The 14,995-nt window shown below is 40.1% G+C and overlaps 1 protein-coding gene across 1 annotated transcript in view; it reads left to right on the forward strand.

The window, feature by feature from the left end:
* SFMBT2 (Scm like with four mbt domains 2) overlaps positions 1-14,995 on the forward strand; it is a 279,653-nt gene that overhangs the window by 221,509 nt on the left and 43,149 nt on the right. Inside the window, exons 13-15 of the mRNA XM_044679668.1 lie at positions 1,166-1,208; positions 7,170-7,240; positions 9,035-9,174. Of these exons, the coding sequence (XP_044535603.1) occupies positions 1,166-1,208; positions 7,170-7,240; positions 9,035-9,174 (254 nt within the window). The remainder of the gene's footprint in view (positions 1-1,165; positions 1,209-7,169; positions 7,241-9,034; positions 9,175-14,995) is intronic.

The following is a 14,995-nucleotide window of genomic DNA, read 5'->3' on the forward strand; positions in this document are numbered from 1 at the left end:
TGAAGAAACCTAGGACTAGATTTCTTAGTGGCTCAGAGGCAAAATTCAAACCAGAAGCATTACTCTTTCCCTCATACTATAGTATATTGTATAGAAGGCTGGAACTCCAGTGATAGGAAAAAAAGGGTTCAACTGTAGCCTCCAACACATACTGCCATTGTCACCTTATATAAATCACTTAACTTTCAATACTTTGGGCAGTCCTCTGAAACTAGAGGGTTTTCAATGACAAAGAAGGTCTGTGGAGGTAATGAGAGAGGGCTTGTATATATACCAAAAGCACCCTATTTCACTGACATCAGAAGTCCAGACCCAAAAGGAAAAAAAAAAGACTTACAGTTAATAATCCAAAGTATATTCTACTTTTCTCCAATTTTCACAGCTTTTGGTGTTTCTGCTTATTTAGGGGGGAGAGAGAGTTAGTTTATGCCAAAATTAATAAGTGTCAGGAAGTGATGGTCTAATTTTATTAAGTTGAAGAATAGACAGTATTAAATCTAAATGAAATGGGTTATTTGCAGAAAAATATCCTCAAATGAGAAAAAAATCAGTCTGTTTATGTTCATATTTGACAGCGAAATTTAAAATGCATCAACCTGGCCCTTTTAAAGAACAAAATATATTTTAGTTAAAAAAATACCTAATTGAGATTATAGAAGTGTAGCAATAGTATTCAGCCTTTATAGTTTTTATAGAAAAAAATCATGCTGGGTAATCATGCTTGTAACGAATACAGTGTGTTTCTGTGTGGTACAATATTTGTGAGTTTTTCTACTGCCTTTTCTTAAAAGAAGATTTAAAATATAGCACACCATGCAGTCAGAATATTAAATGTGTTCTGTCCTATTTAGAACATGTTTCTGAGTAGCTAATATCTTATATGAGCTTATATATGTTTTATATTTATTATATAATACCTAAATATAATATGTATATGATAAATATAAAAATAAAAAATCTTATACATATGTAAATATATGAATATTATTTATGTTATAGTTTACATATAAATTAATATATGATTGCAACATAAGTAACATTTCTCTTTTAAAAATGTTAACTTAAGGCCATTATATTTTTATAAGTACTTTCTTAAGGCACACTCGCCTGAATGCCAGAATAATGGAACTCTCTATTTTTTTTCTTTTTTGCTTGCTCTTTCTAGTACAAAAGAAGAGAAAGATTGCAGTTGTACAACCGGAGAAACAGTAAGTTTCCCCCCTAAACAACACTATTGACATTTCTTCCTTTGAGAGATATTGTAAGGAGTGGTTGAGCTGACGTCGCTGGAGAGCTAATAAAATAACACATCTTTTCCTTTGTTCATTCGATACCTGCTAATTAACCTGCTAGTGTAAGAAATTCTGCTTAGCTCTTAGGATTGAGAATATTAAAAAACAAAAAGAACCAGGCCCCGTGCATGTGGAATTGCAGGATCGCAGAGTTGTTGGGGACCTTGAGGATCCCCTGTGCTTAGCTCCCGTGTCACACCCTGGAGCCTCCCAGGTCTTCCTTATTATGCTGGATAGTTTAGCTGTGCCTCTGTCCTTGGGAAGCCCAGGTAGGGGATTTCCATTTCCCCCTTCTCCATTTTGCCTCGTTTGTCTGCTGTGGTGTTTGTTGGTCCTGACTCCTTAGCTGTCCCTTCTGGCTTTGTGATGCCTGTCACTGGGATAAATGTGCCATCAGTCAGACCCTGAGATGGAGGAGAGGTATCCGGGCGCTGCTCTGGGGGATTCTTGGGGGCTGGGGGGATCTCACCGCTTCCTCCAGAGGCAGGGAGCCATCGTTTAAGCACCAGCACAGGGGACAGCGCCGTCCCACAAGGAGTCACCAGGAGCATCACTCTGGACCAGTCCTCAGGATTATTCGGAGCCCAGAAGGGAGATCTGTGAGGAGATGCGGGATAGGCAGAGGAGATGAGCGACTTAGGGTGATGAGAGCAGAGGCAGGTGGTACCCGGCCGGAGGAAAGCCCTCCCTTTCGGGTGGTTGCTGTAAAGTCTGGGAAGAGAGCAAGACAGATTTGGCAGTAATCCAGGGCTCACAGACAAGTTATGGGGAGACAATATATATGTCTAAGAGGGCAGAGGGTGGCCGAGTGGTGCAGCAGAGAGAGCATTGGGCCGAGAGTCAGGAAGATCCTCTGCAAGTCACCTAATCCTTTACCTGCCTCAGTTTTGATAGCAGCAACCTCCCAGGGTTGTTTTTTTGTTTTATTTTTTTAAAACCCTTACCTTCTGTCTTAGAGTCAATACTGTGTACTGGTTCCAAGGTACAAAAATGGTAAGGGCTGGGCAATGGGGGTTAAGTGACTTGCCCAGGGTCACACAGCTAGGAAGTGCCTGTGACCAGACTTCAACCCAGGACCTTTAGTCTCTATGCCAGGCTTTCAATCCACTGAACTTCCTGACTTTCTGAAAATATTATTGGTGTGGTGCCTGGCACATAGTAACCACTGCATAAATATTACCTTTTATTATTTAGATTAAGGACAAATTCAGAGTATCATTAGAGTATGATGGCAGGTCAGATGTCAGTAACCTGAAATCTGGAAGGCACAAATACAGGGAAAATAGTAAAAGTTGGTGAATGTTAGGGAGTAACATGGGGACATAGGGTAATGATCATGGGTTCACCATTTTTCAATTTAAATCTCTTTTCATTAGAGAAACATGATGGTAGAGAGACAGGGGTCAGTTCTTGCCTCTGCCGGTCTGTGGCTGTAGGACCCTGGGCCAGTCCTCTAAGTTTTCTCTACCCTAGATCATTCTACAACACCAGACATTGTGGAGAAGATTCCAACCTGCCTTAGTGGGAGAAGTTTCCTAGCCCAAGAGTTGTTGTCCACCCCCCGATCAACAAAATTCCAATTCCCATCCTCATCCCTTGATTAGACTTATAAGATGAGGTAGATATATTTAAAAAATAATAATAATAAATAAAAGACCTTGTTAGATAACCCTTTGTCCCTGTCCAATTTGCTATTGTTCCTATTTTGAGCCATGGTCCAGAAATCCAAATCCATTTGTCAGATACCACCTTCTCCATCATCTGTTCACTTTCTGAACCCACCGTTCATCATGTCCTTGCCAACAGAAACTGGGGGTGAGGAACCCTCCCTTTGTTCCTAGGTCTTTAGTTTCTTACCCGTGCCTTCATAATCTTTTTCTCCTCTGTCTTTCTACCTTTCGCCTTCTAAAAGGCATCAGAATTTCCTTCTGCCTTTTGAGTTCCTTTTTTTTCTATTTCTAGACTCAAAGCCCTTCTTCATCCTCCTTTTAGGACCACTTCATTCTCTCTGATAACCTGGAGTGCAAAGGAGCATCCTTTAAAGCCCTTTTAAATTTCCATTATAGAAGGGAGATGTAGCTTCAGTTAGAGCTTCGGTAACAGTTACTTGACCATGACAGAAAGACCAACATCTGTCTCACAGCCTCAGTGTCAAGTATTCTCCTTGCTTTCAGTAGTTCCTATAATCAAGATTCTCAGTCTTTCTTATTTGTTTTGTTCATAAAACTGATAACTATTCAATTCAGCCACGTAAGTATATGCAGATTATACTAAACAAAAAAGGTGACTGGTGGAATCTCCCTATGCCTTTTACTTGTGAAATGACTAAAGAAATACTGAATAATACTGAAAAATGTTTTTAAAATATAAAAATAATTATTCTAATGATATATGTAATGCATAATAATATTTACTATTTTGTATGTTATGTTATGATCATATATAATATTATTTCCAACTCTTTGGGTGCAAGGACTGTCAGAACTGTACATGCCCAGTCCCAGCACCATGCTTTGTGTATACTGGTTGGTGTTCACCAATTGAATGGAATTTGTTAAAATGCACAGGTGAAAGCAACACTTGTCCTGTTCCTCTAAGAGTTGGAGGACTTTTTCCCTAGAACTCAATTAAATGAATATTAAATGGCTTGTGTATATATATACTCATAGATGCAGAGAAAGGCATAAAGTTTAGATAAGACACAATTCCTGTCCTCATAGGCCTTCCCCTTCCCAGGAGGCCTGTGAGATCTGTGTATGGGCAGAAACACAGCTGTTGATCGTCCTTCAGTCATATCCAACTTGTCATGACCCCATTTGGGGTTTTCTTGGCAAGAGATACTGAAGCAATTTGCCTTTTTCTTCTTCAACTCATTTTACAGATGAGGAAACTAAGGCAAACAGGCTCAAACAGCTAAGAAGTGAATCCTCTTGACTCTAGGCCAAGTGCTCTATCCACTGGACTACCTAGCTGCCCCTTATTTTAGTAATTACATTTCAAATCAGGCTTCAAAGTTTCTTTTCCTCCTGGTTTCCTTTATTTTTCCAAGTAAAATGTACTCTATTTTAAAACATCAGCACTGTACCACATGGCCCTTCTGAAAGAGAACACAGCAGAGCTGATTTGCAACAATGGGTCAGAACAAATTTGGCCTCCAGAATCTGGTATGAGGATCTTTATTATTCTTGATAGAGGTAGCACAACAAACAACATGGCATGGTGGTCAAAAGTCTGGCCTTTGATTTCAGGGTCTGCCTCTGAAATGTTCAGCCCCGTGACTCTGGGCAAGTCATGCTACCTCTTACTGCCCTAAGCCGGTAATATGCAGATCCCAGCGATGATGAAATAAATGATAGAGATGGCCCCCAAAAGGCGGGAGGAGAGGCGAGCCGTACTGTGCTTTAAAGAATATTTCAGCCAATATTGAAATTCTCTCACTATGAGAAGCCCTGGAGATTCGAGAAGAGGCAAAATGCAGTCCCTGCCCTCCTGGAACTTACAATCTAACGGGAAATATTTTGGTTTTGTCCATTTTAAGCTATTAAAGCTTAAAGCCACACAAGCTGTGATCTTATTCTAGAACTATTCTGTGGCTTTAACATATTTTATTTCCCTCAACTTTTTTGTGGTTACAGATAATTGTTAAAAGGATATGCTTGGAATGAGCCTAGCCTTGATGGTTCTCTTTTACTTGATAGTTTAAAATATATTACGGACCAGAGGGTAACGGGACTGTTTCCTGTGCTAGCAAAACCGTCTCTAGGAGTTGCTAGTAAACCATTGAACAATTGCAGTTGAAGTCTATGAAACATAGTCATACACCCAATCTGTGTCTTTATGTCCCATTTTTAAAGCAACCTCATAGCATTATATTTCATAATAGGCTTTAAAAAAAAACCCCTTAACTTCTGTGTATTGGCTCGTAGGTGGAAGAGTGGTAAGGGTGGGCAATGGGGGTCAAGTGACTTGCCCAGGGTCACACAGCTGGGAAGTGTCTGAGACCAGATTTGAACCTAGGACCTCCCATCTCTAGGCCTGACTCTCAATCCACTGAACTACCCAGCTGCCCCCCATAATAGGCTTTTTACAGGATTATTGATTAGTTATTTTTTCCTCTGTCTTCTAAAGCAGATTAGTTTTGTGGTCCCCTTGTTACTTTGGAGGGAATTGATATACAGAGACATTAAATAGTTTTCCCACCGTTAAGACTTAATGCTTCTGAAAAGCATGTAAAAAAAATAATTAAAATGACCAGTGAACTGTTTTGGAAATACTCTATTTTATGTGATTTTATAGCATGAACAGTCTTTCCTCGAAAACCCTAACAACAAACATTCCCTAAATCTTCACTGTAGAGAAGTGATTCTTCAGGACGGATTCTTGACAGACCCACAAGGTTTCTCAGCGTGTTTTACACGTTGAACTTTCTTTTTTAAACTTGATGCTTGCTTTCATTGGCATGGAAACTCCCAGTGAGAAAGTTCTCTCTATCATGGTTCTCATTTTGTAGTCTTAGAGTCGTCCCTCTAGTTCTGAGCAGTCAGAAAGCCTGTCTATGTCGTTAAGAAGCAGGGTCTGAATCTCGTATTATTGCCCTAGTCCGTGGCTGAGTCTGCCCGCTTCAAGTCTTCCCCCCATCAGCCTCTCAAGTGATTTTCCTAAAGTGCAACTCAATTTGTGCCACCTCCTTCAGGCTCAATAAATCCCAGGGGCTCCCTATTGCCCCCAGCGGCAAATACAAAATGCCCCATTTGGCATTCAGAGGCCTTCATGGCCTAGCCCGCTCCTGCCTTTCCAGTCTTCTTATACTTCATCCCCAACATATATTCCTTGTTCCAGTAACTCAGATACAGGATTGTTCCACAAATGAGAGGCTCCGTCTCTCAACCCCCAGCATTCTCCCTGGTTGTCCCCCTGGCCCGGGAGGCTCTCCCATCTACATCCCGACCTCCCTGGCAAGGAAAATACAGGAAGCCTTTCCCTGTTAACTCCAGAGCTTTTCCTTCTTTTTCCTATTCATCCGCTGGGCTGGTATATAGCTGGATTTACATATATTTGTTTGCTCACAGTCTCTCCCCATTAGATTGTAGGTGCATTGAGAGCAGGCGCTGCCTCTTGCCTTTTTTATTTTTTTGAATCCCCAACATTTATCTTGGCACTTAATAAACCTTTAGTTGATTGACTAGACCGCGGACCTTCCTAATTCTGAGGTAAATTTTCTCCACCGCACCGCAGGCCCCTCCTCAACAGTTCTCACAGGCCCAACGTGAAGGACACTATCTGTGGCTCATGGTTGGACTCGAATCGATAAATGTTTTACTTAATGTAAAACAGACTTGACATAATTAGTGTCTTATCAGAAGCAACGCAGAATTTCCAATTTATTGTGGTAAATCTTACACTAGCAAATGAGAGCGTGGGGATGACAGGCTTCTTTTCCTGCAGGGCTTTTTGTGGATTAACATTGACGGTGAGCAACTCTTCTAAATTTACCTTTTCAGAAATTATTATTCACACAGTTCCCAGACACAAACACCCCTTCTTGCTCTCACTGGAGTTGCCACACATGAATAATCAGAGTTGGCATTTCTGTAGATAGGCTTTGGGGCCTACAGAGGCCTCTCCGTCCCCTCATTGACTCAGTTAGTCTGCTGCTCCTGGTATGGTCCCCATTGTATGGTCAGGGGAAGTGACCGGCTCATAGAAGTAGGAAGTGGCCTGGATTGGAAGCTGGGCCTGCTCAGGCCTCAAGGCCAGCAGCGAGCTTTCTGGGCCATGAGACTCCCTCCAAACAGAGTAATCAGGCTAGGAGGAAGTCAGGAAGCTCGAGCTCTCTGGCCAGCCTTGTTTGACTTGCGTTCTCTTCTTTATTAACAGATTGCCGTCCACAGTGCCTGTTGAGAAAATACCTCATGATCTTTGTTCCTTTCCTCAGCCAGACACCACAGGTGAGTGAAGGCAGCCCGGGCCTCCTAGATCCCCTGGGCAACAGGGAGCATCCTAACGTCCCCCTCCTCTTTACAGCTTGTTCTGCCTCTGCCGTGATTACTTGGATGTTTTTCTTCCTTATTTCCTCAATGGATAAACGACAGCTTTCTGCTCTTCTGTTACCTTCGGCTCAGTAGCTGTATTAATTTTTGTCAACCAAAGTACACATTTTTACTGAGTATGATAGATTCTTTAATTATTGGATCAATTCATTTTTATGACTCTTTCAACTTTGAAAATTGGCTGTAGGTTACATGGGTTTTGGAGATGGAGGGAGGTGTTTTTTCCATTGGAAAAAAAATTAATATGATTTTCAAAAATCTTTATTCTCTGAAAATGCTAATATTGGTTACCCTTTGTTAATCTACAACAATAATAGCGATGCATGTATTAGATAATATTTGATTAAGGAACACCATTTCTGTCCCAAAAAAAATCAGATTTGAATTCTTTGAGGTTTAGAAACTTAGACATCTTAAAGTGTACGATCCTCAGTTTAAAACTGCAAGTCATTGAAAGAATGCCTTTATCTAAAGCTATCTTTGTATTAAAAAAGAGTAATTTTATGGATAGACTTTCTAAAATTATTTTTCTATGAAGGTCTTGGCAGGGTTAATCCTACTGAAGAATTTTCATGTAAATGCAAAAGCCAGCTTAATAATCTTACCAGTTGTGTAAAATTCAGTATAAAGAATGGTTTAAATAACCATGTCAGCTACTTTTTTATAGTCTATAATTGTTCTTTTACTCACATTTTCCTAAATACAGGAAAATAACATCTTTTCCTTCTACCTTTTGCATCCTTTGAGTCTTCATGAGAACAAGCTTTCTTGAATGAAATCTGTTAACACTTCCAGTTCCAACTAGAAATCATTTCAACTGAAACATCAGTGTTACCCAGAATTTAGAGTTGATTTAAATCTCTTTTCAGGCAAGCTTTTTCTAATAACTTAATTTTATCCTCAAATTATAAGAGCTTGCAGGAGACAAGCAATAAACTCACCTAATGAGCTATTACTTTTGCTGCTATACACACACATCAAAAAATACTATCCTTTATAATTATCCAGAAAATAAATTTTACTCATTGGCATTTTTCCAGGAGCTTGCTGCATTTCAAGTTAGAATTTTTGTTTTTTATTTTTATTTGTCCACTTACGGCAAAGATTAACTGACTTGGCCCTTGTCTTTTAATAACAACAGCATACATTTATAATAATGTATTAAGGGTTTATAAAGTACTTTAAATATATTATTTTATTTGATCATCAGAATAACACTATGAGGTAAATTTGATTATTACCTTCATTTTTCAGATGAAGAAAACTGAGGCTGAGAAAATTGAAGTGACCAGGGTCACATAAATAGTAGCTCAGATCCTATTGATTCCAAGTTCCTCTCTCTGTGTTTACTGTAAGAATTCTAACTGTATTTATAGAAAGGCATTGTCTCTTAAACTTACAACTCTGGGCCTGGATATTTCCCAAGTTACTCAACAAGATTTTGACCAGAACCGCTGTCTGCAGCCTGATTTTTGCCCTGTCTTCTCTAAAACTTGCCAGCTATGCCCCTCCTCCCCCCTTAGGACACTGTTCTCTTTTTAACTCTGGATTCCTTATCAGTCAGGATATCTGATGACTCACTTCTTCAGGGAGCTTTGCCAGCCCAATGAACTCACCTGAATCCTTGCTTGTTTCCTGATACACAAAAATGGTGATCCTTTAGCAGGAGTCATATTGATCTTTTTCCTTCAGGTACTGTCAATGGGAAATACTGCTGTCCTCAGCTTTTCATCAACCACCGGTGTTTCTCAGGCCCCTACCTGAACAAAGGAAGGATCGCCGAGCTACCTCAGTCCGTTGGACCTGGCAAATGTGTGCTGGTTCTTAAAGAGGTATTCCATGTTCACGATTCTGGATTATTTACTTTAGAATGTAGATAAAATTATCATGATACCATGGTTGGAATTTGAGGGCAAAACTGTGGGGGAATAGGGTAATAGACCTAGTTATCGTTGCACACCTGGTATTGTCTTTTATTTTCGAAAATTAAAATTCTGTCATTTATCCTCAATATTTATAAATGTAGCTACAAGAATGATGTGCAGTTCACCTTCTTTTACAAGTGACCAGGATGCCATGGTTATTTACAAAACCTGTTGCTTTTCCTGGCTCTGTTTCTTAGACAGGGCCCTCCTCCAGCGTGTGCTCAGATAGCCTTTGTGCCAGAGGAGCCACGGCACTCCTCATGTGGGCACAGCAGCGTGGCCATCACACAGCTTCCACCATCAAGGTTCCACCACTATGCAGCACGTGGGACTTGGGAACATCCTGTGGACAAACACAAGTTTTTATATCTATCGTATCCTATCACATACAGTACCACTAAGAAAACATCTTATTCCATTGTCCTTTCTATTAGAGGATGGCTTTGCTGATAAAAAAATCCTTTTAATGATGCTGGTCAGAATCAGGTCCCCAACAGCAATTCTTTTCATCAGTTTTGCTACCTTTTTTTTTTTTTTTTGGAAGGATAAAACTATTATTGGGAAAACAAGAAATGAATGGTTGCTCTCCCTTTAGCATTATGCCCTTAAGAGATGGCCAGTTGATTGGAGTTGGCCATTATTGCATCACATTTCTATATTGGACTGGTTAGGTTTTCTAAACTCATCTTTCCCTTCTTTCTATCCTGTTGTTCTGTAGTATATTTTCTTGTTTCTCCCTTCATTGTTCCTCAAGATACAGCGTTTCCTACAACTGTTTTTTTTCCCCAGGATGATTAGATGACTGTCTCTTAAAACAGAATGATACTCCCCTCTCCCCGTCCATCCATCGCTCATCCTCTCTTGTACTTTTCTTTCAAAGAAGGCCCTCCCTTTGCCCAGACAGACTCCTTTCAGTCATACGTCTCTTCTCACTGGGTCTCCCTGATGTCTGTGAGTTCAGATGTGCCTGCTCGTATTCAGATTTCTAATTCTCCTTGTCTGTTATCTATGTTTTGTGTGTTTGTGTTAGCTAACTAAGATATATCCTTGACTGTTCTTTTTTAGGACAACAGAGGCAGTAGCATTGTGTGGCGGGTGATGCTGTTATAGTGGACAGAATCACTTGTTTGGCGTCAGGTTCCAAATTCACCTCTGGATCTTACTAACTTTGTGGTGCTGGAAAAGGCATTGAAAACAAACCAAACTAATACTTGCCTCAGTTTCTTCATCTGTAAAACGAGAGGGTTGAATTTGATGACCTCCAAGGTTCCTCTCAGCTCAAAGGTTATGATCCTTTTTAGGATAGTGTTATCTGGAGTTGTCATTTGTCTATTATCCTTTGATCACTGTAACAACTCTTTAGGTATCTAGCCTGGTGGCTATATGTAGGCTCCATATATCCCTCTTTTCTCTGCTTAAAGCCTTTTGACTTACAAGGCTCCAGGCAAAATGCATTTTTTTTACCCTACCCTTGTCTGTTATATTTCCTCTTTGGCCATAAGATAGCATTCTTATTTTTTGAGCCCAGTGATTCAATCCAAATCTCATTCTTGGTCACTATCACTTTAATCAACGATTCATGTCAGAGATCTGCTTTTCTTTTTTTTTTTTTGAAGTCCTTGACTTTGACTAGAAATAATAATAAAAACAACACAGTACCTACTTTCTTCCTTGGGGCTCATAGTTTTCAGTTTCTGGCAATATAAATTGTCACCACATGAAGGACCAGCCATAGGTAGTGATCATCAGGTTTGGGAAGTTCTTGGTTGTCCCCTAGATCCATGAATTCAGAAGACAACAGACCAACCTCACTGTTATTATCAGGTTCAGGAATAACTGCCTCAGTGCCTCCTTCTCATCAGGGAGATTCTTCAATAGATGTTAGTATATAAGAGGATGGAAAAAAAAACGTAGAAAAACACCCACCCACTATTTCTGTCTTACTCATCTCCTTTTGGGTTATCATGAGCTACTTACCTCCTCCTCCCCTCAGTTCAGATGCTCTGTGGTCCCTTTTCTCAGTCTCTTCTGTATCCCATTTTTCTACTTTCAAGTCTCCCAACACATTTCAGTTCCTCAGCCATTTTGGATCCTTTTTAACCTTTTTTTTCTACTTGAAAATTCTTAATTCACTTTTTTATTCCCCCCTTGATCAATTCCTCAAAAGATTAACAAATGGAAGCTCAGAAACACAAATTTATACTTCACATGAAGAAAAATTAGATCTGAATTACAGTGGGGTGGCCTGCCCATGGCTAGAAAGTGATGTCCATTACTAGAAGTCTTTAAGAAAATTCTAGATAACCACTTGTAGGGGAAGCAGTGGAAGCATTCCTTTGCAGGGGTATGGCAGGCTAGGTGACCTTTTAAAAATCTCTTCCAACTTTATGATTCTTTGTGCTTCTGCAGAATTAGGTTGACTAATGGAGGCTACAGACCAATATCTGAACTTTGCTTACAGTTAGTTCTTTTGTTGTTTCCGTAGACATCAAGGTCCTCTCTTAAGCAGAGGGCCAACAACATCCCTACTTTCCATCTTAGAATGGATACTTTGTAGTAGTTCTAAGGCAGAAGGGTGGTAAAGGCTAGGCATTTGGGGTTAAGTGACATAAGTGTCTGAGGTCATATTTGAACCCAGGATCTCCCATCTTTAGGTCTGGCTGTCTATCCACTGAGCCTTCTAACTGCCTCCCTATCCCCATCATCATTTGTGACAAATATTGAATATTGAGTCCTTTGTGGTTAATTTGTCTTAGAGGAACAAAAATATTAGTTAAGAACATGAAATGGAGCAGCAGCAAAATGAAGCAATTTTTTACCCTCTCACCCCTAAAGTAATTTATCAGAGGAGAAAAATACAAGATGTTGATCCTATTGTGTAGTCCAAGCTGGCAAGCTGAGGTTCTGGCCAGCTGAAGTGGAAAGTAGGTGCCATTGGTTAGGGCTCTCTGAACCATTAGCTGTTCTAGGTGGGAAAGGAAATGGAATATATGATATGATGCCTTGATTAACAATTTCCATGCAGTTTACCAGGGGACCACCAACCCAGAAGAAATTAAGCTGAGCCAAAAAGAGATCAGATTGTTAGGCACAAGGAAGAATTTTAATAAAACTTTAAAATGAGATTCTCACTAGTTATTGCCTTCCTGCTAGCTACTGCTCCTCAGTGCCCACAGGCACATCTTCTTTATGACACTGTGTGTGGGTGGGTGTGGGTGTTTTGAAAAGGCCTGGGAAAAAATGTTGAACTAATGGATTTTTCAAGGCTGTTTCTGAGTGAATTGTCTTTTCCAGTTGTTGAAATAAGATATTCAGATATCTGTCAGGTATGTTGGCCAACAGAGCAACCTAAGGTTAAGCCCATTCTATGCTTGGAGTGTTTGACTTTTATCAAATGATTTAAAAAAATCAAAACTAGTTAGTTATTCCTAATCAGAAAGCTCATGGCATGATGGGTGACAGTGTCTAAATTTCAAAGCGAGGCCCTAGCAGTTTGCTGATGGTAGAACTAGTTTTCTGCTGATGTTTACAAATTGTGTCAGGCAGAGGATTGCAAGCTCTTCAGTTCCATAAGTGTAAGAAAAATATAAGTTATACTGAACCAATATTTATGCTAATGCTTTTCCCCTTAGCACCGGTGCCTCTGTGTGTGAATGTTCAACATTTAACATTGTAAAGGTAATTGAAGGGAAGGCAAAGCATCTCTGCTTCTCTTGGCAATCGGTGGTCATGTCTAAAAATTTGCAGAGATGGATTGTGGAGAGAAGTATGAAGCATTGCATTTAGCATCTTTTGTTTTTTTTTTAATGTATTGATTAGTTCAAATGAATTCTTTTCTTCTTTAAAAAATTCTTTGTCATAATTGATGACTCTCAGCGTATATGGAACAGGAGAAATCACAGTGAAGTAAAAACAAAGAATATCGGTATGTCTAGGAAATTCATATTGCTAACTGACTATTAATTTCCCAGGAATCTAAAGGAACAACAGTGGTGTTTGTATTTGTATACATAGGAGTGGTCTTTGGAAAGATAGAGCCTAGGATGAGAGAGGAAATCTGAGTTAATAATTAAGTGCCTACTGTGTGTTAGGTGTTAGAGATACAAATACAAACACTGAAACAATCTGGACTGGAAAAGATTGCATAATATAATAGAGGAGTTAAAAGGACTTATGTATGTTCAGCATAAATATCGAGTGACTACATTGTTTGGGAAGGCTATTTGGTAAAGCTTTGATGTCAATATAACAGAAACATTAATCATTGAAATTTCGCTGCTTAGCTTTTTCCACATCCATTAAAAAAAAACAACAGAAAAGTAAAAATTGCCTTTAAAAAAGCCTAAACTATGATCATCTTACTTTTTCCTACTTGTCTAATTCTTAATACCTAGTTACACTGTCATCGAATGGCAACTACCTCATAAGCAATCTCATCACCAAAGCTCTAGTTACACACTTATTAGTTACCAAACACTGTGCTAAAAAGCATAGACAATTCAAAGGCAGGCCAATCCAACCCCTGCCCTCAGATGATCCATATTCCTACGGGGAGACACTGAGGCTAATTTCAGAGGGGATGCCTCTAGCAACCAAGGCAGGATGAAGAAGCCTCTTGCAGAAGTTGTGACTTGATCTGAGTCTCGAAGAAAGCCAGAGAAAATAGGAAGTGGAGGGAAGGAGGGGGCGCATTCAGGTAGGGAGACCTGCCAGTGCTACAGTGCAGAGATGGGGCAAGGAGATAATAGGGAACTATCGGCAGTTAACAGTGAGGATGGAAATGACATTGTCAAAACTGCCCTTTAGGAATAAAGCCACTTTGGCAGCTGAGTCACGGATGGATTTGAGTAGGGAGAGACTTTGGAGGGAAGGAAGACAACTGAAAAGTTATGGCCAGAGTCCAGTTTGAAATGATGAGGGTCTGCACCAGGTTTGTCAGAAGATAAGGAAATATTTCAGCAATAACACTCGGTAAACCAAGATTGGGATTTGTGGTGCGAGAGTCGGGAGTCAAGGATGACACTTGGGCAACAAGCCTGGCTGATTAGGAAGATGGTAGTACTCTCAGTAGTAATAAGAAGGTTTGGAAGAAGGGATGGTTTTAGAGAAAAGATTATTTAGTTTTGACAGGTTGTGTTTCAGATCCTTATAGGACATCTAGTTTGGGATGTTCAGGCAGCAAGTTGAAAGACTAGGATTGGATATATCAATCTTGGAATCATCGGCAGAGGGAGAATAAATGAACTCAGAGGAACCAAGATCATACATAGGGAAAAGAGAAAAGGACCAGAAAAAGAGCCTTGGGTGAAACCCATCCTTGGTGGGTGTGACCAGACGTGGTTAAAGATTCAGCTAAGGAGACTCAAAGGCAGGACTAGGAAAGAGCAGCGTCACAAAAACCTGGAGAGGAGAGACTTATCTCAGAAGGGACGGAGATCCAAAGTATTCAGTAGTGCTGAGAGGACAGCAGGAATCAAGCCTGGGAAGGCCCATTAATTAGACTGAGCCTTGAAAGAGGTCATCGATAACTGTGGAGAGAGCATTTCATTTGAATGATGCATTTGAAATCCACATTGCATTGCTTTCAGAAGAAGGAAGCAGACTCTGCCATGCTGGGATTCACCTACATGGGCTCTTTCTCTCTGTTCCTCACTCACAAAGGCTTAGCTTTTGCCTCTGTCCTGGCTGACCTCCATGCTTGGAATACTTTCCCTCCTAACCTCTTCCT

The sequence above is a fragment of the Gracilinanus agilis genome, chromosome 5 (assembly GCF_016433145.1).
Source record: "Gracilinanus agilis isolate LMUSP501 chromosome 5, AgileGrace, whole genome shotgun sequence".
Taxonomy (NCBI): Eukaryota; Metazoa; Chordata; class Mammalia; order Didelphimorphia; family Didelphidae; genus Gracilinanus; species Gracilinanus agilis.